Below are 27,021 nucleotides of genomic sequence, written 5' to 3'. Positions count from 1 at the left end.
TTGCATGTTTAACCCCCATACCAACCCATTCTTTCAAACATGGCAGCCATGTTTGTTTACATCTGAAGAAAACATAATGGCCCATAAATCATGAATGCCTGAACGGATTTCCAAGCGGATTTTTTTTGTTTGAAAGCTGTGAACAGTGTGCACACACGTGGTGCATCAGCTAGGCATGGGCGTGCACTTTTTACACAATTGCGCAATTACATGGAAGTCTATGGTAACCATGGCAACGTGGGACATTGAATAGAAAAAATCATAGCAACATAAGTGTTAAGTTGGCACAAAGCTTCCAAGTCAAATATGGGTGGCGGTACCTTGTCTATCAACATCTTCTGGATGGGTTTCTTGACATCCTGGACCTTCTGGCCCTTGAAGCCGTCAACCAGCATGATCTGAAGGAGAGAGGAACATCCGTGGTTTGCAAAAACGTTTACGCAAAGCTGTTTCTCATGTTGTTTGACCACATCAAATACTCATTTAATCTGTAAGCTTACAACGTGTAGAAATGTTGTAGTTTTTCTTTTTCTTTTTTTCGGTGCATGACGTGTTTCCATAGAAGACATGTGTGCCCGGGTGAAAAAGCATGGTTGTCTATGGATGAATTAATATTTTGCTGCAACCATGCTTTTTTCACCCGGGCAGAGGAATCAACCCAAACGGCATAGAATGCTTTAGGTAGAATGAGACTCACGCCTTCATAGAATCCTTTGAGGTAGACCTTCTCCTTGGCTTCGACCAACTTCTCTCTGTCGTTCTGACTCTGAATCTTCAGTTCGTCACACACCAGAGGAGCGGACAGGTTCCCATAGCCGGGGATTTCAATTATGGGAATCTGACATGGAGAGAGGAGAGAAGAGAGACTGCATTTCAACAGACTGAACTGAATTACTTTCTCTCTGTGCTGAAGCTGGTTGGGTGAAATATAACTTTGTAAGTTCATGGGGGATATTAACTTACTGGCTCAAAAGGCAACACCATCTTGTCTTCAATTCCATACTTCTCCCTCAGGGCCTTTGGGAGAGAAAAGGTAGAAGAATATAGCAGACTTTAGTATTTCTAGGCTTTTAACCTCTTATGCCCCATTTGAAAAATATCTGCCACTTTCTTAAGGTTTTGGGACACCGGAGTGAAAGTTGTTCAAAGAAAGAAAAAATAATTTAGGATTTAGGATATCCAGTTAAAATAAACGAGAATGCTAGGATCTAAGAATAATTACATCAGCAACAGGATATTCACCTGGCATTCCAAGTCGGCAGCTTAAATATTCTTTCAAGATAGGTCAATACCTTCTCAGGTTTCTGTCTATGCTGAAGCTACAGGTGTCAGGTTACCACACGTTAGACCATTATTTTGGTTGACCTATTGGTGACATCACCTGCTCAGTGGTCGTGTGGTTAGATTGTCCACTGTCCGCCCTGAGACTGGGAGGTCGGGGTTCGATCCCCGGCCGGGTCATACCAAAGACCAAAGAAAAAATGGGACCCAGTGCCTCCCTGCTTAGCACTCGGCATCAAGGGTTGGATTGGGGCAAGTACATCCCCCCTGTGACATACTAGCGCCATGTCCAGGGTAGGGATGGGACGATAAGCGATATTATCGTTTATCGTGATAAAAAAAAAAAACACTCGCGATAAGCCTATCGTGGAGATTGAATTTATCGTGAAATTGTCCTCCGTCATGCACTGGGATCAATTCACATTTTATTTGCTCGCAACGCAACACATTGTGAGCTTGTAGATCTGCTATTCCTTGGCAAATGTTCCGCCCCAGGATAATGGATGTTGGTGATATTTAGATTATCGCGATAATATCGTAAATCGCAATTTCTTTGGGTCACAATAATCGTGATATGAAATGTTCATATCGTCCCATCCCTAGTCCAGAGGGTTGTACTTGTACATCAAGCTTCCTCACGCTACAGCAGGGGTGGGCAACTTTGATGATGGCGAGGGCCACTACATTTCCACCTTCACTCCAGAGGGCCACATTGCATATTGCTACGTCCTACTTTGCCATTCTAGTATCTCATACAAAAGAAGCAAAAATAGCAGATCTACAAGCTCAAAACGCATCGCGCTGCGATGCGTTTTGAGCTTGTAGATCGGCTATTTTTGCTTCTTTTGAATTGGAATCCTGAATTATTTTTTGTTGTTTTTGAATTGGAATCGTGAAATGTAATTTTTTTTATATCTAATTTCAAATGCATTTAGTTATATACTCATGTTAACTTTATGAACCTAAATACAAGTACATTGGACATAAAAAAATACATTTTAATACTACTATACTAGTCATTAAGCTACTAATATAGACTGAAGGAAATAAAGCAGGTCATGTTTGGAATTGTAACAGCTGAAATCAATAATATATCAGTATTCTGATATTAACCTGCGGGCCACATTAAGTGAAGGTGGGCCCCCACCTTATGGCCCCCGGGCCGCCAGTTGCCCATGTATGCGCTACAGAAACAGGAGACGGGCTCCCTCCTGCCCTGTGGGCCTCATGGCTCGGCAAGGTGACGTCACACATTGGTCCTGGTGACATTACACATGCAACTCAGATGTCAGGGGAGGAGGGGACCTTTACACTCACCTGCTTCTTCTTGATGTCTCTGAGGGCGGCGATGTCATCAGGAGCATCAGAGGGAACGCTGGTCACCACCCCGGTACCTGAGGACAGTGGGGGGAAAAGTACTCAAATCTTTTACTTAAGTAAAAGTATTGATTCTGCAATGTAGAAATACTCTGTTACAAGTAAAAGTCCGGAATTCAAAGTTTGACAAGTTATATAAATGGGTCCACTCTAGGGTTGGACACGGTAACCGCCGTACCGCGGTAAACCGAGGTCTACCGCGGTGTCAGTGTGCTTACCGCGGTAAAAAAAGACAAAAAAAGTATATTTTTTTATTGGAAAACAAGCGAGTTTTAAAACAGGGGAGAAGCGAGGACCGCATGCGCTCCATGCCGCTCTGCTCTGGGCCGTGTACCACATGTTTGGAAGCCACATACCGTACGTCACTCTCACTCTCAGAGACACAGACAGTCAGACCTACACAGGGCAGCACAGCAGCTGCGTAGAGGAATACAGAGCAGCGTAAACTTTCTCTGTAATCCACACGACACAAGGATGTTAATACATACCTTGTGTTGTGGCATATCTTTTTTTATTCATACGGATTACTGGCGGAGCGCGGGCCGCGTGGACTAAAACCGAAAATGAAACTATTTTACTTTTTCCACCGCGTCGCACGTTGTGCCCCGTCCGGCGGCGCGTCGGCGATTTTATAACCTTTTATGTCAAGTCTTGTAACTAAAACCTGTATATAGCAGCAGCACTCAATCACTGCGATTTGAGAGTTGAGACGTGACGTGAGTTTACAGAATCACTGTACACGATCTGACTACCCGTCCTCTCACACAGCTGTTTGTGTCTGAAAAGCAAAGCCCAAGTAGCTAGCCTACATTACTATGGTAACCCGACAGTGCAGATCTAAAAGCTCAGAACGCGTCGCGGATGCGATGTGTTGTGAGCTTGTAGACTGTAGACTGCTCCTTTCAAAGCCATACCCGCTGTGCTGTACGGAGAAGTATAACTCGGGCAGTCAGGCTGTGGAGAGGCGACTTTTGGGAAGATGATTGCAATATTTTGGCTTATCGCCGAACCTTAATTAATAGATACGGGGGTGCGGTAATTACCGCAGTACCGGCGGTAAATGGGAAGACGGTAATCGCGGTAACAAAATGTCGATACCGCCCCAGGCCTAGTCCACTCTGCGTATGACGAGTATGACGAGTCATAAATATGCTGTAATCGCTATAAAAATATAAAAGTATGATCGCCGATCCGCCATGTTTTTTCACTATAGAGTCGGGAGAGTCCGTGTGAAGCGGAAACGGAAGTCCCAGACCGGATCAGGGGGGCGGGGCAACCAATCCCCTGTATCCTGTCTCCGAGCGCATTCACTTCTATGTTACGCAATAACAACGTGGCATGCAAACTGTTTCGCTATGGAAAATGGAGGGCTGTTGTTTTTTGTCGCTTACCATGAGTGGATACTAGAGCGAACGCGATCGGTAAACCATCACGCACGAGATGCGCGCATGCGCCCACGTTAAAGGTAGGCAAAATCCTGGCGGTGTGGAACATTAGAAGGGTTTTAAAATAGCAGTAATGAGTTAAGTTTTAAAATAATTGTAGTGGAGTAAAAGTAGAATAATGAGCATGCCTTTGCCCTTGGTTACCAAGGGTGAATGCCCACGGCCAATAATATGTTCATCACATATCAATGCCGCATACCCTGGACGGACAAGAGTTCCTTGTACGGCGAGGTTACACACGCTCAGCTTGTGGGGACACTATTAGCTTACGTTGATGGGTCAGTTACTGCCCTATCAGCCCGAGGATTGATAACAGTTATCATCCCTAGGGCTCAGTTATCACTCTCTCAATCCTTTTATCTCTCCCCACAGAGGATATGTGATAAAGATGGGGTGTACTTTCCAAGGGGCACGCTAGCATTGTTTGGCAGTAGTGTTTCGATACATTTTAGAGTGTGTTCTGACATCCATCGTACTTTATATCAAATCATTTGGACTGTGTTTATGAAATAAATGTCTTAAAGCCCTACCTTTGTCCTCCTTGATGGTGAGCATGGGAAGAGCATAGATGACCTTGTAAGAGGTCAGAGGGGCGCTCAGTGCACATCCCAGAATATCCTGGTATATATGAGAGAGAGAGAGAGAGAGAGAGAGAGAGAGAGAGAGAGAGAGAGAGAGAGAGAGAGAGAGAGAAAGAGAGACACTTGTAAAATCATACTTTAAGTTACTGAATAAAAGTTAACCTTCAGTGACAGAGCCTTGTACACAACCTAATACACAGTATGTCATGCAGCTGGGAGCTACGATTTACAGTAGATACTGGTAAACTGATTTCAACCAACCCATTAAGCCCTACAGGCTAAAAAATAAAAACATCTGCAGTAGGGCTGGGCAATGGTGACATGAGAGTAGATACCGTCTACGTCTTTCAGAAAACTGTTAGGATTCAGATGATTCTTTTTAAATTCTTTTTTTTAGAATTGGCCTCAGGTTTTACCCCATTAATTAAATCTGGAGCGCATCTTTGTTATTTTAACCGCTTTAACCAGTATTTTATACTTTGGCCATTCAAAAATAGCAGATCTACAAGCTCATATGAGGACCACCAAAATGATATTTATTTGGCCACAGACCCCCACCTCAAAATATGTTATATATGGGAACGCCCAGAAGCAAAATCTGAGTTACAAAAGTTGCTTTAAAAATGCATACATTCAAAGATGTGCACAGATTTTCACGACTTTTCAAAAATAGCAGATCTACAAGCTCGCTGTGAGCTTGTACATCTGCTATTGTTCAATAGCTAAAGCATTAAATAATTATAGGCCTAGAATTATTGAATGTTTTAACCAGTGAAAAATAGCAGATATACAAGCTCACAGCGCGGCACCGAGTGCCGCGCTGCGAGCTTGTAGATCTGCTATTTTTGAAAAAGTTGTGAAAATGTGTGCAAATACTTGAATATATGTATTTTCAAAGCGAACGTTTATAACTGAAATTTTGCTTCTGGGGGGTCCCTGGAACTAAATATTTTGAGAAGGGGGTCCGTGGCCAAATACACATCATTTTTGGGGTCCTTCACATGAAAAAGTTTGAGAACCAACAACATAGTATTCTCTCAAGAACAGACTAACTGAGCTCCAGTTAAGTGAAAAGGACCTTTTCTTTGACGATGGCTGGCCAGATTGCTGACATAGAATCAAAGGTTTTTCAAAAAATCTTAGAAGGATTCAAAAGACACTAATAGAATCAGGTCAAAAATCGAATTTTCACGATTTTTCAAAAATAGCAAATCTTCAAGCTCGCAGCTATTTTTCAATAGTTAAAGCATAAAATAATGATACACAATAATGTGTACCCGTTCTGAATGGGTTAAATAATTATAGGCCTAAATGGGGTTAATGGGTTACTGGGTTAAGTGCAGAGTTCACAAGCCAGATACCTGTCCCAGGATCTCCATGACCACCGGCACCTTTCCGTCCTCCTTGGTGACTCCCTGGTAGGACATGTTCCTGGCAGACCTCCTGGTGCTGATGAACACGTCTCCGTTGGCCGTCTCGAAGGCCACGTACTTCATGTCCGGACTCACCCAGCAGTTGGTCTGGCCGAACATGGTCTCCGGTCTCAGGGTGGCCGCCACCAGGTAGATGCTCTTACCTTTCAGAGCGCTAAAACGGAAGACATGGTCGATAGTGTCAAAGCAGTGTTGATTTTGTTGACTAAAACTATGACGAAAAATGTTTGTCGACTGTGTTTTTTTTCACTGACGAAAACTAAATAAAAACTAAGCTGTGATGACTAAAACTAAGACTAAATATATTGACAATTTAGTCAACAAAACAAAAACTAGACTAAAACATTAGGGAGGGACTAGTGGAGAAGAGTAATTTTTGTTTGAAAATAGCAGATCTACAATTTTTGTCTGAAAATAGCAGATCTACAAGCTCACAACGCGTTGCGCTGCCATGATTAAACCTTGCACACCTCATGGATATGCATGGAACAGAGAAAATGAGCTCTAAAGATCCTGGATTGCATTGGAGTGGATGGTAAATATCGGCGGCGCGACGCTCTCGCGGGCCGTGTAAACAGATGACGGCCGGCGGCCCGGCTAAAAAAAAAACAATTCTTTTTTTTACAAATCTTTTTTTTTTATTAAAAAGCCGAACTAGTTCGGGATCGGCACCCTGATAAGGTCCAAATAAAGCCGAACTAGTTCGGGATTGGCACAGTAAGAGTTAAGACCACTTCACCCATTTTCAAACAATCTGCACGTAATTGGTCATCACAAATGCTCAACCTCAGCTCAATACAAATATAGGATGGCACTATTCATGTCTACTCGCTCTGTGTCTCAGAGGAGGGCTGTGGACAGATCAAAAACCTGCCTAGTAGTGACATCATCAGTAGGCAGGTAGGTTTGGTCATTTTAAACGAGGTTTCAAACTTATCTTTTAAATTAATGCAAGCTTCTATTTTAGCATGCCAACTTTCCAGGAAGGAAAGGCTGTCGTTTCTATTGCCCCGTCGACCAAGTGAATTTCATTGGGAGGCAGGTTCTGAACGGTCCACAGTCCACCAATGAGACGCCAAGTGAGTAGACCAAAATGGTGCCATCTTATTTCAGCGGGTGCCCACGAGGTGTCTACACGCCAATCTCTTTGATGTCCCAGGAGGCCCACGACGCGTTGACGTGTTTACTGTATTTACAGTATTAACTTTAAATCTCACCGTTACGTTGGGGCTGCGCCTGGATATAGCCCATTAGCCGCTAGTCGCTTCGAGTCGACGCTGAGAGCATCGCGCGTCCATTTTTCTCCGTATACTCCAATGCATTTCCCCATCTTTAACACCCTATATCTCTGATGTTTGTTTTATGGCTAAAACTGTGGCGTGGTGCGGCAAAATGTCCAAATTTTGATCGGCAATGAACAGCTATGATCAACACTGGCCCATACAGTAAGTTACACAATAACATCCTGTCTGCGCTCATGTGACCAAGTGACGTCATGACGCATGCATTGACGCAACAGGGCCTTGTATTCTTCTATGGAGGTGGCTTTGGGCACTTAGCTGGGGCTCTGGCGCCACCTTTTGGGCAGTCGATGTGTTAATGCACACTAGTAAGGAGTGGAGCAATTATTATGAACATAAGGTTGAAACTGGGTGAAGTGCACCTTTAAGTAGCAGTGAAATAAGCTGTATAATTTAGCATTGAAGCCAGTGACCCGTTGAGAGGGACCAGACCCCTCACATCACCCTGTTAGGGTTCATTTCTCAATAAAGGCTGTAATAGCTTTAAAGGCCAATTAAGTGAGTAGGCAAACAGTTTGTTACCTGCTATAGAACACTTTGGTCTTGAATTTCGCTGGGTAGGGCTCTACAATCTTCATCTTGACCAGAGTGTACTCCTGTGGTCCAACTCCCTAGAAATGGAGGGTGGAGGAGGGCGGTGTTATTTTAAAAGTGCTTAGTGGTACATGGTGGTAAAAACAGAGGCTGATGAATTGGCATAAACAACCCACATCGAGTTAACTATAATGTATATCCCATCTACCTAAAGGTCAAATGCAATGGTAAGTGGTAACTGATCAATGGACCATTTGAAACAATAGCACTACTACTAAATATATGTACAGTAAATGAAGCATTACTCTTCAGATACTCTTCCAAAGGCTTTAACCTTGCACAATGAGTTGCAAAACATTCACCTAACAAAACAAAGCAGTCAGCAAGCAGTGAGGATGAGACGTGTGGTCAACTAAAATATTGGATCCAAAATATTGGATCCATCCAATCCTGAGAATGAATGAAGAAGAAGAGTTTCACCTAATGACCAAGAAGCTGTGGAATTATTCAGATGGTTTAAAGGTTTATTTCAGTGGCAAAGTTTGATGCATGCACACACACACTCACTGACACACACAGCAAAAGTGTTTAATTGGCGTTCCAAAGTGTCTCACTGGAAAGTTGTCTCACTGGAAAAATGCAAACGAGGCTTGTCTGAATCCGCAGATATTCAGTGCAGGATAAGACCGCAGAAAATCTAACCTGATCTGACATCTAGAATGACAGATGAAGGTCTTTGAAGCGGTGAGTAAACCTGATTGACACAAGATGAGATCAGATTCTTTTTTTTTTACGTGCACCAATTTTGGATGAAAAAATGCGGACTCGGTATGCAAGAGCTGTGCTGGGTGTCAAACTTCCGAACCCATCAACAAACTAGAAAGCAGAGTTACAGTAGTCACAGTTACAGTACCTCTCCAGTCTGCCTGTCATGGTCCATGCACGGCTGTCCGTCCTTGGGAGAGTAGATGGTGTACCTGCAGAGGGTTTAGAGAATGTCAAAGCCTTCATAAAAACATAATTTGACACTTTGACGCAACACGTCGTAAGCTTGTAGATTGGCTATTTTCGGGAAACAATGTATGTACAGGGTAAAATTGACGATGGTCTACTACAGCATACATGGGCAACTGGCGGCCCGGGGGCCACATGCGGCCCCCACCTTCACTTAATGCGGCACTCTGGTTAATACCGGAATAGTGATATATTATTGATTTCAGCTGTTATAATTCCAAACATGACCTGCTTTAATTCCGTCAGTCTATATTAGTAGCTTAATGACTAGTGTAGTAGTACTAAAATGTATTTTTTTATGTCCAAAGTATTTGTATTTAGGTTCATGAAGTTAACATGAGTATATAACTAAATGCGTTTGAAATTGAATCAAAATGTTACATTTCAGGATTCCAATTAAGAATAACAAAAAATAATTCAGGATTCCAATTCAAAAGAGGCAAAAATAGCCGATCTACAAGCTCAAAACGCATCGATTTGTATTTAGGTTCATGAAGTTAACATGAGTATATAACTAAATGCGTTTGAAATTGAATCAAAATGTTACATTTCAGGATTCCAATTAAGAATAACAAAAAATAATTCAGGATTCCAATTCAAAAGAGGCAAAAATAGCCGATCTACAAGCTCAAAACGCATCGCACTGCGATGCGTTTTGAGCTTGTAGATCTGCTATTTGTGCCTCTTTTGTATGAGGTATGACAAAGTAGCACGTAGCAATATGCAATGTGGCCCTCTGGAGTGAAGGTGGAAATATAGTGGCCCTCGCCATCATCAAAGTTGCCCACCCCTGGCGTACAGGGAGAAAGGTAATACGACACAAATGAGCTGAACCTTTTGCCAAACTTGATCTTCCCCCTCTCCTTTAGAGTGATGAACTGCCATCTGACGAAGGAATCATAGAAGGGGTTGACATCTGTTGTGATGAAGGAACGTCTCCAATCCACCTGGGAGAAAAACATGATTCAGCGGAGGAGGACAAGCAACCCGCTATCAATTAATTATACAGTACCAATGGTTCTTAACTCATTGAGTGCAAATCCCTAACTAGTTCGGCTTTATTATCGCATCCCAGAGTGCCGATCCCGAACTAGTTTGGCTTTTTAATAAAAAAATATATATATATATATTTTTTCAAAAAAAAAATTTTTTCAAAAAAAATGTTTTTTGTCCTGTTTACAGAGGACGATATTTGCCGATATTTGCTGATAATTACCATCCACTCCAATGCAATCCAGGATCTTTAGAGCTCATTTTCTCTGTTTCTTCTCCCATGCATGAGGTGTGCAAGGTTTAATCATGGCTAAGTTGACGAAAATCTAAATCTAAAATGCTTGGTAGCCAATAGCTAACTTCAAGCTAACTTCATCCTCTTCCTGTACATGCACAAAGTAAAGTGTTCTGGCAAGTCATGGCTCCAGGGCTTGGGCATGCATTACCAGCATATCTCCATTATTCTCTGGTCACTGGGCGCCCTCTAGTGGTGATAGGCTGGCATTAAATGAGTTAAAACCTTTTTGTTTGTTCGTTTTTTTTTTTCTATTTCACCTTAAGTTTTATGTCTCGTCTCCCTCTCCTAACAGAGAGAGGTAATTGCAACAATGTCCAAACTACAATAACAACATGTTATCCATTGTCCAATCTGGTGCACCGTCTGCTACATTCAGAAGTCAGCACTGTGGTCGACTATGGTTGTTTTTAAAGGTGCTTCATCAATAGAATCGACCCGAATATTCGATTCCCGCCGGGGGACGCTGTGGGTGCTGGGGGCGTGTTTCTCCCTCCGCGTCATCAGCGCCCACACCCTAGGTGGGGTCGGCAATAGGGCCTTTCTGTGTGGAGTTTGCATGTTCTCCCCGTGTCTCCTAGGGTTGATACCCTCACAAAAACATGCAGTAATCCTGGTCTCAATAATGCCTCCCCCTGGCCAGCCGGGGCGCTTGATGGAGGGGAGAGGAACTGGTTGGAATAACGTGTTCCTTCCACACGCTACGTCCATCCCGGGGAAATCCCCCGTGTCAGGTGAAAAGAAACAACTTGGACTACTCATGCATTGAAGGAAGCATGTGGTCAGTCCGTTGTCTCCCCAGGCGCGGCAGAGGGAGAGCAGAGCCCAGGATTACATAGACAATTGGCACTGGGTGAAAATGGGTTGCAAAATCGTGGGATAAAAATGATAAGAAAAAAAAAAGAATTGACCCCAATAGTTCTCCTCAGCAGTGTGCAGCTGTAAGCAACTGCACACAGAAGCACAGTGACTTTACAACGTGTATTCAGCATTCACTATACGCGTATATGCTAACCAAAAGGTCAGCATAAGAAGAAGAAGCACGTTATATTGAAATGTCATGGTTTGCTGGACTCCGGTAGCCACTTACCTTGACCCCCATGTCTTTGAGGTCTTGGATGGCCAGAGGAGGAAAGTAGTCCAGCCAGTGTTCAGCGTTGGCAAACTTGACAATGTCTTTGTCCGACAGACCCAGGGATTTCATTATCTCCCACTGGAACTTGGAGCCCCCGGCCTTGGCTGCTGCTTTACTCTGACAGAACCAGAGAGAGAAGAGAGCACAAGGGAAGAAGGGTATTGAGAACAATGCAAATTGGATATACTTGGCATGCCTGGCATGCTTGCTTCGGAGACAGAAAGGGGACAGCGCGGATGAATGCACAAAACGCAGTGTTCAAAATAGCCGTCGATGTTTATTAACCCGTTTAGAACGGGTACACTGTATCGTGTATCATTATTTTATGTTTTAACTATTGAAAGATCTCAGATATACAAGCTCGCAGCGTGGCACCGAGTGCCGCGCTGCGAGCTTGCAGATCTGCTATTTTTGAAAAATCGTGAAAATTTGAAATTTTGAACCGATTCTATAAGTGTCTTTTGAATCCTTCTAAGACTTTTTGAAAAACCTATGTTTCTATGTCAGCAATCTGGTCAGCCATCGTCAAAGAAAAGGTCCTTTTCTCAGTTAGTCTGTTCTTGAGAGACTACTATGTCAGTGGTTCTCAAACCTTTTCATGTGAAGGACCCCCCCAAATGATATTTATTTGGCCACGGACCCCCATCTCAAAATATTTAGTTCCAGGGACCACCCAGAAGCAAAATTTGAGTTACAAACGTTCGCTTTGAAAATACATATATATTCAAAAATGTCCACACATTTTCACGGCTTTTTCAAAAATAGCAGATCTACAAGCTCGCAGCGCGGCACTCGGTGCCGCGCTGTGAGCTTGTATATCTGCTATTTTTCACTGGTTAAAGCATTCAATAATTCTAGGCCTAAATGGGTTAAAGCCTACAAGGATTACCAGATTGGTTTTCCACTCCAGATGAATTCATGTGTGTCAGGTACAGTGTTGATAAATTATATTCAACTGACTTTCACAGACTTCTCTGCAGATACAAACTCTGTGATTGATTGTTTTATTTAGCAGATGCGACCCTACGTGCCCACAAACAAGAGTATTTGTGCGTGAAAACAAGTCAGTGTTCATGCACAAATACACAGTTTAGAGAATTTAGATAATAACATATTACCTAAACAGAGTTTAGGTAATATGGCGACTATGGGAACAGTAATGTAAGTTCACCATTCCCTGATCATCTTAATATGTAACTTGATTACTAATGAACAATCTTACATTTTCACTCCATAGTACAACGGTGTCACACAAGAATATCTGGCCTGGGGGCCTGGCACCCTCAGTTGCAAATTCTGCCCCCTCAGTTCACATTTCATCTACTAATTGTTTAAATAATTATGCCATTTTCCATCTGCCGCTCAGTCATTTCATCCTGGAGCCGAGCCTGATGAATAGTGAAAATATCTGAATGGGGACGCCAGGTTGAAAGCGATTAACACTTAACAGACACAATCAGTATTGTTGTAACTACTGCTGGTTATCTTGCTGTTCAATCTCACCTTCTTGCCCTTGGACTTGTCCTTGATGATGATTTCCTCAGCAACCTGGGGCTTCTCCTCCCCCTCTTCCTCCTCATCTGGGAACTGCGGAGGGTCTCCATACACCTCCATCTCTCTCTTCAGCTTGTCTGCACAGGCCTGGGAACACGAGATCAAGAGAGCCACGTGAAAAGGTTGTTGGTAGCGTTAGGGAATTGGAGAGTACATTAAAGTACTAAGTACAGCCTCTGTACTGCAATAGGGGTTAGTGGCTTGGAGGACCGTTCCGTTTTCTAGTGACACAAGCATAGCTGATATGAAATTAAATAACAATATATCAAGGCCTGAAGGACCAAACATGGCGAATACAACTGTTCTCAACTATACAGTATGGATTATAGTGAACTAATATTTTTAATGAATGAATGAATGGTTTGTTTCAGTTTGAAAACTTTTTTTTTTATGTAAACCTCATCTAGCCAGGCTGGTGAGTTAAAAATAACAATCACAATATAAAGACATATTCTACTGCCATAGATCATAGATAGAACTGTGTTGATGCCATGCCTTTAATATTTATTAACTATCTCAACCACAATTACTGCAGAATTTCAGAATGATAGCTATTACTTAAACTACTGGACCACAACAATGGCATCCTGATAAAGACCCTGAAGGCATTTACAATTTTGCCTCAATAAATGACTACTTTATCTCTAAGTCAATATACCACAGTATGAATCCTTTGAAGCTATAATTAACAGCCAAGGTGTTTTAAACTATACTTTTTATATTGTTTTGTGACTATGCAGTGGAGTGAAAGACAGACTCACTTTGATGGGCATTCCTGTGCAATGCAGCCCAAATGGAAAGAGACATTGCTTCCCTTTCATACGCTGGTATCCAACAGCAAACTGTAGAGCAAAAGAGTGCAGATACAGTTTAGAATATAGTGAATCAACGTGAGTCAACATGAGCAGATTTGTCTATTCTACCAGCATCTCCAACACGTTACAGACAATCGGAAGCAGATACTGACTAGTACTGGATGGAAATTAAAGTATTTTGTTGCCTGCCTAAAAGCTACAATTCGGGACTAATTTAAAAGAATAGGTTTGATTCGTTAAAAAAATCTACATTTTCCTAAATGTCCCTTAAAGGACCACTTCACCTCTGGGACAACCAGATCTTATTTTATTGTTGTTTGGGACACGATCAACACAATCCTGAGTTATCTTTTGTGTTCAATCTGTGTTTTTAGATATTTTAGTATTTCAGCATGCAACAACTGGTGATGCAAAATGCATCATATATATCAAGCACGCCGTCTTGAGTTGGCAAGCCGTGGAGGATGGAATGGCATATGTTATATCATCACCCGTTTCCAAATTGCACATAGTACTTGAACGCGAATGAAAATACAATCCAGGGTACCGAAGCTTCATAGTACTTGACAATGACATGCCAATGGAAATTAACAGAATGTGGTTTTCATAATACAATAATAAAATAATCATCATTTGTCAGAGGGAATAGGATACACACAGATTGAATACTAAATGCACTACCATCTTTAGGGAAAATCCCAGTTGTCCTACGCCCAGTTGTCCTACGTCCCAGTTGTCCTACTGTGTCCCAGTTGTCCTACTGTAGCCAGTAGCTACATGTAGCCTACCCCCACCTCAGCATTCGTACAGCTACTCAAGTAGTGTACAGCTCTCGCCGAAAATTCGCCGTCCTACTGCTGTAATTATTGTCCACGACATTGCAAGCGGCGCGAAGGCCAGCGGAAGGCCGCAGGTGCGAGTGCCTGCGAAGAGCGGGCCAGGGCTGCGCGGCCGGCGGAGCGCCGCGCGAGTTACGAAGCCGTGGTGAATGCAATCGTTATATTTATGCCCAGGCCGTAAGGCCTGGGCAAGCGCACAATAAACGCATGAATGGGATGAAGATCGCTTGCTTTACAGTCTGTTCGCGGACTAGTCCATACAGCCAGGCTACAGTAGGACAACTGGGACACAGTAGGACAACTGGGACGTAGGACAACTGGGCGTAGGACAACTGGGACTAGCCCCCATCTTTATTGTACTTTCTGTAATTACCTCTCTCCATCATGGGAGGGAGACAGCGGACATAATCTTAACTGAAAAGTAGCATTTGCAGCAGTGCTGTGGGATTATGAATCAATGTAAATCGATTTTAAGTGACCTTACCTCGCATTTGGACATACTGAATGTGTGACCTAGATGCAGTTTTCCATTCATGTATGGGTAGGGGAAGGTGACCATGTATTTATTTTTGCTGTGATACACAAAGACAAGCAAATACATATGCACGTTAGACCACCAGGGGTTGAAATATGAGAAACAGCATAAGAAATATAGATACTATTAGGGCTGTCACAATTATTACATAATCGTCTAATCGCAATTATTTGAGGTAATTGCATTTATTTTGCATAATCGTCATAATCGTTTCCATGTTGAGAAATGTTAATATAGTTACAAACACTTTCAAAAAGTAGTGGAAATAGCAGATCTACAAGCTCACAACGCGTCGCATCGCGACGCGTTGTGAGCTTGTAGATCGGCTATTTCCTAAAAGCCAAACAGAAATGTAATTGTCAACGACAAATACACAATTAAATCGTTAATCGCAATTATTTGAGTGACGATTAATCGTCATGTAAAATGTCATAATCGTGACAGCCCTAGATACTATTTAAAAACGAAACTTGTTATAATTACTTTGTGCTTTCTCCAATAGTGGTTGGTGCATCGCACTCAAACGTCTTATCCTGTTCCCATTTCCGCTGGATCTCCTGCTCGATATTCCTCAGATAGTCCAGCTTCGCTGTCCCCTTCCGCTCCTAACATGCAGGGGTGAGGGTGGAATTGGAATCAGCATGGTAACACACAATCCCTAGTTCGTCAGTCGTCGCCACCAGTACTCCCCATTCTCCAAATACTTTATAAGTAAAAAGCTTGCTCAGATAATAGAATACATGTATGGTACATTTGTACAATCTTAGGCCTATATCCTACTATATAATTTTAGAGATGAGGTCAGTCAGTCACAGCAGTGACCAATACAGCCCAGTAGAGGGCGGAATGTCAGTCAGTCACAGCAGAGGGCGGAATGTCAGTCAGTCACAGCAGTGACCAATACAGCCCAGTAGAGGGCGGAATCATTCCACAACAAAACGGGTAAGGTGCAGTGACCAATACAGCCCAGTAGAGGGCGGAATCATTCCACAACAAAACGGGTAAGGTCTAGTTAACTGATGATTTTCCATTGTAGAATAGCACAGAACTATGGCTTTAAATTCTTTCAATTGCTGTGGGGACCCCTGCAAGCAACTTAGATACTATCTGCATGCATCTAGGGCAGTGGTTCTCAACCTGTGGGCCGGGACCCCCTGGGGGGGTCCCCAAATTATGTTGGGGGGTCCCCAGATGATTAACTTAATGTGCAACATTGTTTTCTCACTCAACAGTAAACAAACCAACATAAATGTATAGCGGGTATATGCACATTTCTAAAGTGACAATTTAAGGACTTCTTAATACCTCTAAAAATGACCACCACCACAATGTTTTTCGTGTGGAATTATGACACATATACTTAAATCAAAATGTATCATGCATTATATGGTCCATATGTCACGATAATGTTTGTTAAAACCCAGTGATAGTAAACAGCTCAGTTATTACAATGGTTCAAGGACTTGAGGGAGTTCCAGGGGGTCCCCAGCTAAATGATAGTTAGGAACCAAATGGACCCTTATGGGTATGTCACTCTGGGAGTGTACAAATGGAACCGTTAAATGAAGATGTTGCAATATAAACTGGGGTCTCAGAAATGACATTACATGTGAATCCGAATCCGTAGCATACAATGCATGTCAAACTGGGGGTCCTTGAAATTAATAATCAGTGCTAAAGAGCTGTAAAGTAAACCCCTTCTCTTATGGGGGTCCCTGGCATCTCTTTTAAAATAGGGGGTCCGCGGGCTAATACGTGTCAATTTGGGGGTCCTTGACATGAAAAAGGTTTGAGAACCACTGAGTTATTACACACATGCTGCTCTGCATCTATCTGTCCAGCTGCTCCAGCAGAGCTAACGTTAGCTAGCTAAGTTAGCATGCAATGTTATGTTAACGTTTACAACAACAGCATGGGCTACACGTCAACTAAAACATGTTTGGAGTGACAGGTGATGAGACACCAACTGCTGGCTGTGACCTACCGTCATTTTGACTCTGAACCGTGGAGTTACTTTGCTGTTGTTTTAATGCACACACCAGAAGAACCAACAGTGTTTAAAGAGTGCAGTGAAAGACCCACGCGATGGCAGTGGCACCGGTACTCTGGCTGATGACATCTACGGGCAAAGCCCACACGCACTGACTTCTGGGAAGTGTAGTGCAAACCATGGATTGACATCTAGACCTAGTGCACACAGTATGAAACAGAGCTGCTACATTAAAATGCATTTTACATACAAAATGTTGTTATACTATTAGTATTTGTAATTGTATTGAGAAAAAATAATGCTGCTATTTGTTCCAAAAGCTTTATAGCCTATATAAAATGACATAATGTGACATACAGTAGCCTAGTTGAGTTCTGTTTACAATGCTGTACCCCCTCCAACTGTATGTTCCCCATTTTCAACAGTTTTTATTTTATTTTTTGGCACTTGCTTTGGCAATGTAAACGTATGTTTTCTCATGCCAATAAAGCTACTTTGAATTGAATTGAAATTGCATGCCGTGGTAGGCCTATACACTTTTTTGGCCCTCCCCAACAAACCATTGTGGCCCCTATGCGTTGTTATTTAATTTATTTAACCAACTTTGAGACATTCTATGATATTTAGCAGTGGTGGGAAAAGTACTTACTTTAGTAAAAGTGTCAATAGGCCTACTGCAATGTTGAAACACTCTGTTACAAGTAAAAGTCCCTCTACTGTTCAAAATTTACTTTGGAGTGTAATATTATATCAAATCAAAATGTGATAAAGAAATCATGTATAAAGCTCTTTCGAAAGCGGTGCATTTTGCGGTGCATTTTGAGCTTGTAGATTGTCTATTTTCAAATGGCCGAAATGTAGGCTATAGGGCTAAAGTGGTTCATATATGTTTTGAAATAATAATCTACAAAGTAACTAAATACTTTGTAGAAAAAGTAAGTAAATAAAGTTTTCACATAATTGAGTGAAAGTACTGATAAATAGGTTTTTCTGTGCTTATATTTTGATTATTTGTATGTTCAAAGTGTTTACATTTGTCTTGTCATTAAAGATAGCGCATTATATTATTTGAGTTTCCAATAGGCCTACATAAACCTAACACTGTGTCCTTAAACCTACACTGAGTTCATCAACTTGAGATGATATCATATTATTGCAAACTACCCAGGTGCCTGGTACAGAAAGATAAGTATAGGGCTCTTCTCTATAAAGATGTCTCTCTCTCCCTCCTTTGAGGGGAGTGTCTAATTCCTTTATGAAAACTGTTGCTTTTCTCTGTATCTCTCAGATTGCATTCTCATGAATAAACTGACTTATTGTAGGCCTACTCCGTTTTCTCTCCTCATATTTGACTTTGCGACTTTTACTTTCCAAAAATAACTCTGACTCAGAGCTTTTAATTCTAAGGTTAAAAGATCCTAAGTACACCTCAGAAATGTTGGCCACTTAATAGTAGGACTTGAGTAAATTGAGCAAATTGATTGATTGATGATTGATTGTTAGAAGTTTGCGTAGGAAAAATGTACAGGACAGGCTTGCAGTTCACTGATACAAGGTCAACTAAAGGATTAAGACCACAAGAAAGCTTTTGTACTTTAAATTGTGGTCCTTTCTTTTTAACTCATACAAAATTAAATGGGGACCCCCCAACCCTGATGAGCAAAGTTGAGGCATTACATTTTTTATAACACGGTTCTATTGTGAAAATAGCAGATCTAGATCTGATATTTTCACAATTTCTGCCTCTAATATTTGGCCAAAGTTTAATTTGTCAGAAAAAGTCCTCAAATTGTCACTTTAGAAATGTGCAGATACCCTCCATACACTTAAACTTTGTTAGTTTGTTTACTGTAGAGTAAGAAAACAATGTTGCACATTAAGTTAATCATCTGAGGACCCTCCAAAATAATGTAGGGACCCCCCTGGGGTGGAGGATTCATTGGGGACATTGCACCCATAGATTAATAGATATGATTGCATCGGCGTTGCGACAGCGCCGCTCGCCGTTGCCATGCCGTAAATCGCCTCGACCTGACAACTGCTGCAAAGTGCAGAAGAAGAAGAAGCAGCAGCAGCGATCGAGGCCTCTCTCTCTCTCTCTGTAAGCTTGAACATTTCTCCCCAGACAGATGATGAGAGAAGCATCCACAGCGTCTGGACATCATCTCTCATAGTCTCTCCCCTCCCCGAGAACCCACGGCCACGATGATCATAGACAACGTGGACGCTCTGAAGACGTGGCTGGCCAAACTCCTGGAGCCAATGTGAGTGAATAGCACCATTAGCATGCTAGCACAAAGATGTGTGTGTATGTGTGAGTGGGATGATGCCTCTCTAGAATGAACCGTTAGCATGTTAGCTAGCCATGCTAGCCAGTGGTGGAAAGTAACTAAGACAGATCTTTAGGTATTTGTACTTTACTTGAGTATTCCCAATTTTCAGTATGTTTGCTTCTACTCTATCTCAGATCTAAATATTGTATACTTTTTAATCCATTGTATTTGAAAACTTTAGTTACTAGTTACTTTGTATATGGATTATTATTACAAAACATACATTAACCACGTTCAGCCCTATTATAGCTACATTTTTGGCCATTTGAAAATAGCAGATCTACAAGCTCACACAATAGACATTTTATGCAAATGAAAACTTGTGAAAATGGGACCTGGCTTCTGCATAATGAGTACATTTACTTTTAAGTACATTTTGAATTCCGGTCTTTTACTTGTAACAGACTATTTCTACATTGCAGTATTGATACTTTTACTTGAGTAACCAACTGTTAGCTTGGCATGCTAGCGTGCAGCTGCTGCTGCTGCTGCTGCTAGCCGCAGCAAGACAGCCGTGCTTGTGTGTGTTATGTGGTCTGTTGCTGGCACATTAAAATGCACCGTGGCCCGTGTGTGGCACAGACAGCCTGGCCCGGGCCGTCTCGGCACGATTTGAAGCCACTTCTTCTAAAAGTAAAAGTTGCAAAACGTCCCAGGTTGTTGGTTTAGTTAGCAGCACTAGCAGGAGCAGCCTGCTGCTGCTTCCAGGGATGATGTTCATGTTAGCTTCATGCTGTCCCTGTTTTTACTGAACTCGAGGGCCCCACACCACTTATACATGTGTTTTAGTGCAGTGTTTCAAAATGTCAAGGTCTCCCCATAACTCTGACAATGTACAAATGGAACCAAATGAACTCTTCCCCTTCTGCTGCTGCTTCCAGGGATGTTCATGTTAGCTTCATGCTGTCAATGTTTACTGAACTCTGAGGGCCCCACACCGACTCCACTCAATTTACAGGTTTTAGTGCAGGGCTTCTCAAACTTTAAAATGTCAAGGGCTCCCCTTAACTCTGACAGTGTACAAATGGAACCAAATGAACCCTAATGGGTTCATTTGGTTCCATTCGTACACTGTCAGAGTTACAGACTTGCATGGGTCAATTTGGAAGAATAAAGCAGTGTTTCTCAATTTGATTCGATGTCACTTCTTGTGGTGTTAGTAAAACTGCATCCCAGGTTGTTGGTTTAGTAAGAGGAGTGTGCAGCCTGCTGCTGCTTCCAGGGATGATGTTCATGTTAGCTTCATGATGTCACTGTTTACTGAACTCTGAGGGCCCCACAGAGACACCACTCAATTCAATTCAAAGGAGCTTTATTGGCATGAGAAAGCATGCGTTTACATTGCCAAAGCAAGTGTCAAAATATATTAAAAACTGTTAGAAATGGGGAACATATATACTGCAGTTGAGAGGGGGTAAGCATTGTGTAAACAGAGCTATGTAACATTTTGTGGTTATGTACAGTACATACAGGGTATGAAGCTTTTTGGAACAAATAGATTTGCTATTTTCTCAACACGATTTCCAGAGTAGGCTAATGTTTTACAGGTGTTTTAGTGCAGTGTTTCTCAAACTTTCAAATGTCAAGGTCTCCCCTTAATTTAACTAGTGTGCAAATAACAAGTTTGTTTGGTTCCATTTGTACACTAAAGGAACCCATAGAGTTCCTGGAATCCACTTTGAGAACCACTGTTTCAGTGCAATCTCTGGGGACCAGTAGACGCATCTGGTGTGCATCGTAACATCCCCAGAGTTCATGCAAGTCACTTTGAGTTTTAGTACAAATGTAACCAAATGAACCAATGGACCCGTGGCGGGTTCATTTGGTTACATTGTACACTCAAATTGATACTCTTTAACACTTGAGATTTCTTCTTTGTGTCGTTGAATGAATTGAGACATTGTATGCTTACCAAGTAGGTTTGTGACATCTAGAGTTGCACAACAATGGCATCTATGATCGGACTAGTCCTGACTCCTGTTGTCAGTTTGTTTTAAGTCCCCATAGTGACAAAGTCCCCTCTCCTCCCCCGTCTCTCCATTAATTAGCAACAAAGTCAACGAATGGACATAGGAATGTGTCAACTAGTAATGGAGTAGTAATCAAGCAGTAATCAAGCAATCTGAACAGTGTACACTTGTGTTTGCTGCGTACAATCATGCATGGAGAAGCTTTTTAAGGTTGGGTGTCTTGGTGAGGTTGATGTTCTAATGTTTTAGAAATGTAGCTATTGGCCGGTAGACTGTTAGAATTAAAAGGTCTTTTTCTTTTGCCACAATGATCAAGCTGACCGATGGTTCTCTTTTTTCCTTTTCAAAGACCGACAGTTTACTGTTTGTAGTTTGTATTGTAACTGATATGGATCTTCCTGGGTCTGAAATAAAGATTGAATTGACTATGCATTAGACCCCTGTAAAGGCCCTTTTCCACCGGCATCGATAACGATGACGATAGCCATAAAATATCACAGCGATAATTATGCCTTCACATTGATGTCCGATAAAGTTATCGGACATCAATGTGAAGAGGCGCCAATTAACAGCCGCTCGCGCAGAGCGCACCTCGAGCTGTTTGTCAGAGACCCTATTCCATATCACTGTGATCTTAACCACATCGTTGTTGATCCTAACAATGTAGTTGTCGGCTATCGTTGTCTTTATCGGTGTTGGGTGGATGCTGCCGATCCACTTCAATTGAAAACCCACTTTTTAAAATCGTTATCGTCATCGTTATCGCTGCCGGTGGAAAAGAGCCTTAACCCTGATAGTTTACTAATCATTTAGCTGTAGACCCGCTAGTAACCCCTAAAGGACCCCTGGGCTGGGGGTCCCCGGACCCCGCTGAGAACCGCTGACTTAGAGTTGAGTAGCCAATCTATTTAATTGTATTTTTAAAATATAAAGTTTTTGTCCTTTTCATGGTTTTATTCAGACTGATACAGTGAACAGATAATAGGAAATGTGGGCTGAGAGAGTAGGGGAGGCATGACATGCAGCAACTGGTCCTGTGCCTGCCGAGAATCAAACCGCGTACTTGCCGTCCGGCATTAGAGCCCTTGTAGTGCACTCTAACCACTTGGATATTGGGTTGTCCCAAGAAGCCAATATTAAAGGACAACTTCACCCATATCATTGGTCCTATGGTACCATTTTGTTTACTCTGTGTCTCAGAGGAGGGCTGTTGACAGTTCAGAATCCCGCCTACCAGTGGCATGATCAATGGCGAATCCAAGCTAATGGAAACGGCAGGCATTATCGCGTTAATATAGATTTCATTTAAATAACAAAATTGCTAAAGAAATCTGCCTAACGATGATGTCACTGGTAGGTGAGTTTCTGAAGTGTCCACAGCCCTCCAATGAGACACAGACCGAGAAGGAAAAAAAGCTGCCATTATCGAGGACCAAGTATATGAAGATAGGCTGAAAATGGGTGAAGTCGTCCTTTAACCACTTACTTCCCCTATTACTAGTAAAACGGATCCACACAACGTGAGATTGTAGATCTATTTCTCGTGAATGTTCCACCCAGAATGGGGGTTCAAGTTGTTGAGTAGAACTGATGATGTGTGTTGCTCTACAGATGTGATGCGGACCCCTCTGCCTTAGCCAACTATGTTGTGGCTCTCGTGAAGAAGGACAAGCCTGAGAAAGACCTGAAAGCTCTCTGTGCGGACCAACTTGACGTCTTCCTACAGAAAGGTAAAGACAGTATACGGTTTTGTCAACTGTACAAAACAATAGTTTTTTTTTTTAGGGATGCACAATTAATCGGTCATCATATCGGTGTCAGCAATATCAGCCTTAAAAATGGCAATATATGAAACCAACATCAAAAAATTATATATTGGTCTTAGCCGATATTTCATTTTTAATTTAGTAATATATGAATGTGACGCTGTAAAATCCTTGCAATGATGAAGTCTGAAACTGAATCACAGGTACAGTACAACCAGTGTAAGGAAAAAACACTAACGGTACTTGAAACTTTTATTTCGTTTTTGGAATCGCTCGACTTGGCCATGCAATTAACGAGTACTATATATCGGACAAAGTTTCAATATTTTGCATCCTTTTTCTGTCTCACAACAACCACAGTCAACAAACCCTTCCTTTTTTCTAGGCCGTGGCAGTGCAATATAATACAGCTGTACATTTACATAATTCTGAAAGACCAGTCATTAAAAAAAAAATATATATATATATATATATATATATATATAAAAATAAAAGAAATCCCCCCACTGTGCTTCTCAGTCTGGGACGCTCACTCTTCCTAACGTGAAAGGGAGCTGAGGATTCTGATTGGTCTGTGGGTACTGGGTAGGGACCACAGACCAGAGCCTCCCAATGTAAAAAAAATAACTATCCAATCGGCAATGACATGCCTACCTAACGGGTGACGTTCGGAAGTCAGGCTCAAATAGACGACTCTGAGACTGCGAAGCGCAGTGAAAAAATCAAACCTCGGTTCGAAGTGGAGCCGTGAATTTGAGCAGTTCCAGGTCTATGTTTTTGATTGAAGTGATTTGTAATTATAATCAAAATCTACAAAGTATTTACAAAATAAATAACTTTTGAATGGCTCTTTGAAAAGAACGGATCCCAGAGATTCGGCTCACTTCAAAGTGACATAAATCCCATCCAAAAAATCGTCTCACTTCAAAGTGACATAAATCCCATCCAAAAAATCGTCTCACTTCAAAGTGACATAAATCCCATCCAAAAAATCGGCTCACTTCAAAGTGACATAAATCCCATCCAAAAAATCGTCTCACTTCAAAGTGACATAAATCCCATCCAAAGAATTGCGCATGGGCAGATCCTGTTCATTCTTGACTGGACACAGACTCTGGTGAGACAGGACACACATTGCCACTCAGAGGGAGCTCATGTGCTCTGCACACGGCTCCAAAAACAAAACAGCGATTCAGTCTGGATTCAAAGACATCCTTCTCTCACGTCAGCTGCCTGTTGTTTCAGAGTTACTGTAAATATTTTACTTTTTCCTTGTGAGACTCACCTTTCATACCGCTGACCTGTTCACCCTTTTCACAATGCACGGCCTAAGAGGATCAGCTAATCTGGCAGTCTGTAGAAGTTATGAAGGCCAAACAATGGCAGCAGTCGTCTTTTGCCCCTTGACATTGGAACAACTTGGTTATGGAGCTTATGTCTAAAAATGGGAATTCAGACACACTTCTTAGTGCTTTCTTTTAATGTTAGCTGCTTTTACTTATGCTGTTCAAGTGTAATGGCTTCGTAGTCTTTCTAATTTGCATCGCGTTTTTCTTTGGATGGATGGAGTTGATTTCCCCCCACTATGTGTCATTGTGGGTTGTCATTTCCCGCACACTACTTTTTAAAATTACTCTTTTACGAGGAATCTGGGATACATTGGCCTGGCATAAGTACTTCAGAAGCAATGTCGTATTGTTGAGTACTATGGGTTGGTCCATTAATGTAAGTACTGTAGATTCTGAATGAGAATTCTCTTAATCAAGGAATAAGTATTAAGATTGTAATCCACCATTTCATTGCAGAGACAACAGGATTTGTGGATGCACTCTTTGAATGTCTGACAACCAAGAACTACTTGGGCAATCCTCCTGCCACAGAAGCACCCAAGGAGGAGGTGAAACCAGTCGTGGTCAAACTTGAAGTGGTCGAGGTAAGAACTGTAAATAAATATATCAAGTGATCATGTGAGTATTAAGTGAGTATGACATTACATACTAGTACTAAGGCCTCTTTGCAGTGGTCCTGTACAAATGTTAGGAAAAAATACATAGGAGTACAACAGTTAATTGTGTTTTTTTTTTTTTTTTCTTTTTTGGCCATGTGGTCCATTTTCCTTTTTTGTCTCATCCATTTGGTGCTTTTAATTTGATGTACTGTTGTACTTGAATAAAATATAATATTCAGTCAATAAAGTGTAATAGGACTGCTAATCTGTTAATCACTTTCAACCTGTCATAAAAAAATCCCTAAGATTGCCAGCTCGGCTACAAGCTCAGCCACAAGCTTGTAGATCAGCTTATTTTCTAAAGTACTTTGTACTGTATAGACGGGTTTCTTGTTTACAAACATTGAGACTGAATGCACAGCTGACTGTATCATGTAATCAATTCCTACCAATCCCCAAACCTGTTGTTTTGGGGAGCGCTGGTTTCATTGGCTAATTTTGGTACCGACCCTGCGCACGCATCTACTTCTTATCAGTGTAACGTGGACCAGAAACCCGTCCATATGCTGGTAGAACGTGGCATTGAGACCACAAAGTACCAGAAGAGTTCAACTTTAAATTTCTGCATTTGTGTGGTTTTCTTTCGTTTTCCTCTCAAGACTGAAACGGCCCAGGAGCAGAGAGACGTCAGGCAGAGGAGAAGTCCTCTTAGAAACCGTCCAGACTTCAATGAGTCCAGGTATGGCTGAGATCTGCTTGTGTTTCTCAATCACTGGGCTTGTGTGATTCTCTGACGGGGTCAGGGACAAAGAGCAGCTTTAATAATAAATGATGAAGAATTTGACCATTCAGGCTCAAGTTTCAAGTTCGGCATATGATATATACACATGTGTATGTGCAGATGAGCAATCATGTTATCAAAGTGTTATCAAGATCCAAACGCATACAGGACGTGAAGGAGCAATATAGAGTGGACTAAATCAAATTTGATGATCTTTTTGATCAAATACCTCTATCAATATTGTGACAAACCATATACATTATATATACAAAGTATTTTCAAAAATAGCTGAGCTACAAGCTCATAATGTGTTGTGATGTGACACATTGTGAGCTTGCAAATGAGCTATTTCATATCAAACATATTCATATTCAGTGATTAAAACCAGACAAAGACAACACACAAGTCATATCACAATATTCAAAATCTATTCTCAGGTCACCATATAAGACAATATCTATTCTCAGGTCACATTAGTATATTGCCCAACCCTAACTGAATGTCTTAACCCATTTAGGCCTAGAATTAGAAGGATTCAAAAGACACTTATAGAATCGGGTCAAAATTCTAATGTTCACGACTTTTCAAAAATAGCAGATCTACGAGCTCGCAGCGCGGCACTCGGTACCGCGCTGTGAGCTTGTATATCTGCTATTTTTCAATAGTTAAAGCATGAAATAATGATACACAAAATGTGTACCCGTTCTAAATGGGTTAAACAACGTACATTGTCACCAACCTTTTGCTGCTTGCTTCTTATTGACAAACAAACCCCTCTTGATTCTTGATTGACTAACTGCATATGAGACAAATCCCACCCTCAATCCGCCTCATCCACCCTACAAAACATAATTGTGGGCTCGCCTGGAAGGCGAGCACACGTATGTTATCTTCATTATTTATCTATCAGTCAGTCAGTATCCTCAAAACTTTGGCGCGATTCATCTCTTAAACGCTTACACCTTTCAACACCATTCAAATTTTTATGTGTTCAGCTTACTGAGGACACGTGTGCTTGTATTTTTGGTTTTGAAATGTTTTGTAGTATAAATATAAAAAAATAAAAATGTTTAACTTTAAGCACCCAATGCATTTCCAATG

The 27,021-nt window shown here is 41.6% G+C and overlaps 2 protein-coding genes across 2 annotated transcripts in view; one reads left to right on the top strand and one right to left on the bottom strand.

Annotated features, from left to right (window-relative positions):
• Nucleotides 1-17,217, bottom strand: part of lars1b (leucyl-tRNA synthetase 1b) — a 71,774-nt gene extending 54,557 nt beyond the window's left edge. Inside the window, exons 1-15 of the mRNA XM_080748506.1 lie at nucleotides 17,117-17,217; nucleotides 15,616-15,737; nucleotides 15,082-15,169; nucleotides 13,705-13,785; nucleotides 12,893-13,030; nucleotides 11,345-11,506; nucleotides 9,801-9,913; nucleotides 8,866-8,929; nucleotides 7,941-8,029; nucleotides 6,046-6,271; nucleotides 4,634-4,721; nucleotides 2,599-2,675; nucleotides 964-1,017; nucleotides 698-838; nucleotides 321-398 (exon numbers count right to left, since the gene is read on the bottom strand). Of these exons, the coding sequence (XP_080604632.1) occupies nucleotides 321-398; nucleotides 698-838; nucleotides 964-1,017; nucleotides 2,599-2,675; nucleotides 4,634-4,721; nucleotides 6,046-6,271; nucleotides 7,941-8,029; nucleotides 8,866-8,929; nucleotides 9,801-9,913; nucleotides 11,345-11,506; nucleotides 12,893-13,030; nucleotides 13,705-13,785; nucleotides 15,082-15,169; nucleotides 15,616-15,737; nucleotides 17,117-17,122 (1,527 nt within the window). The 5' untranslated portion in view covers nucleotides 17,123-17,217. The remainder of the gene's footprint in view (nucleotides 1-320; nucleotides 399-697; nucleotides 839-963; nucleotides 1,018-2,598; nucleotides 2,676-4,633; nucleotides 4,722-6,045; nucleotides 6,272-7,940; nucleotides 8,030-8,865; nucleotides 8,930-9,800; nucleotides 9,914-11,344; nucleotides 11,507-12,892; nucleotides 13,031-13,704; nucleotides 13,786-15,081; nucleotides 15,170-15,615; nucleotides 15,738-17,116) is intronic.
• A 1,983-nt stretch (nucleotides 17,218-19,200) lies between these two features.
• The window catches only part of rbm27 (RNA binding motif protein 27), a 48,904-nt gene continuing 41,083 nt past the window's right edge, over nucleotides 19,201-27,021 (top strand). Inside the window, exons 1-4 of the mRNA XM_080749884.1 lie at nucleotides 19,201-19,386; nucleotides 23,037-23,155; nucleotides 24,997-25,124; nucleotides 25,799-25,878. Of these exons, the coding sequence (XP_080606010.1) occupies nucleotides 19,328-19,386; nucleotides 23,037-23,155; nucleotides 24,997-25,124; nucleotides 25,799-25,878 (386 nt within the window). The 5' untranslated portion in view covers nucleotides 19,201-19,327. The remainder of the gene's footprint in view (nucleotides 19,387-23,036; nucleotides 23,156-24,996; nucleotides 25,125-25,798; nucleotides 25,879-27,021) is intronic.

Source organism: Nannobrachium achirus (genome assembly GCF_963921795.1).
Source record: "Nannobrachium achirus genome assembly, chromosome: 19".
In the NCBI taxonomy this organism is placed as follows: Eukaryota; Metazoa; Chordata; class Actinopteri; order Myctophiformes; family Myctophidae; genus Nannobrachium; species Nannobrachium achirus.
This window is presented reverse-complemented; position numbering and strand designations above follow the sequence as displayed.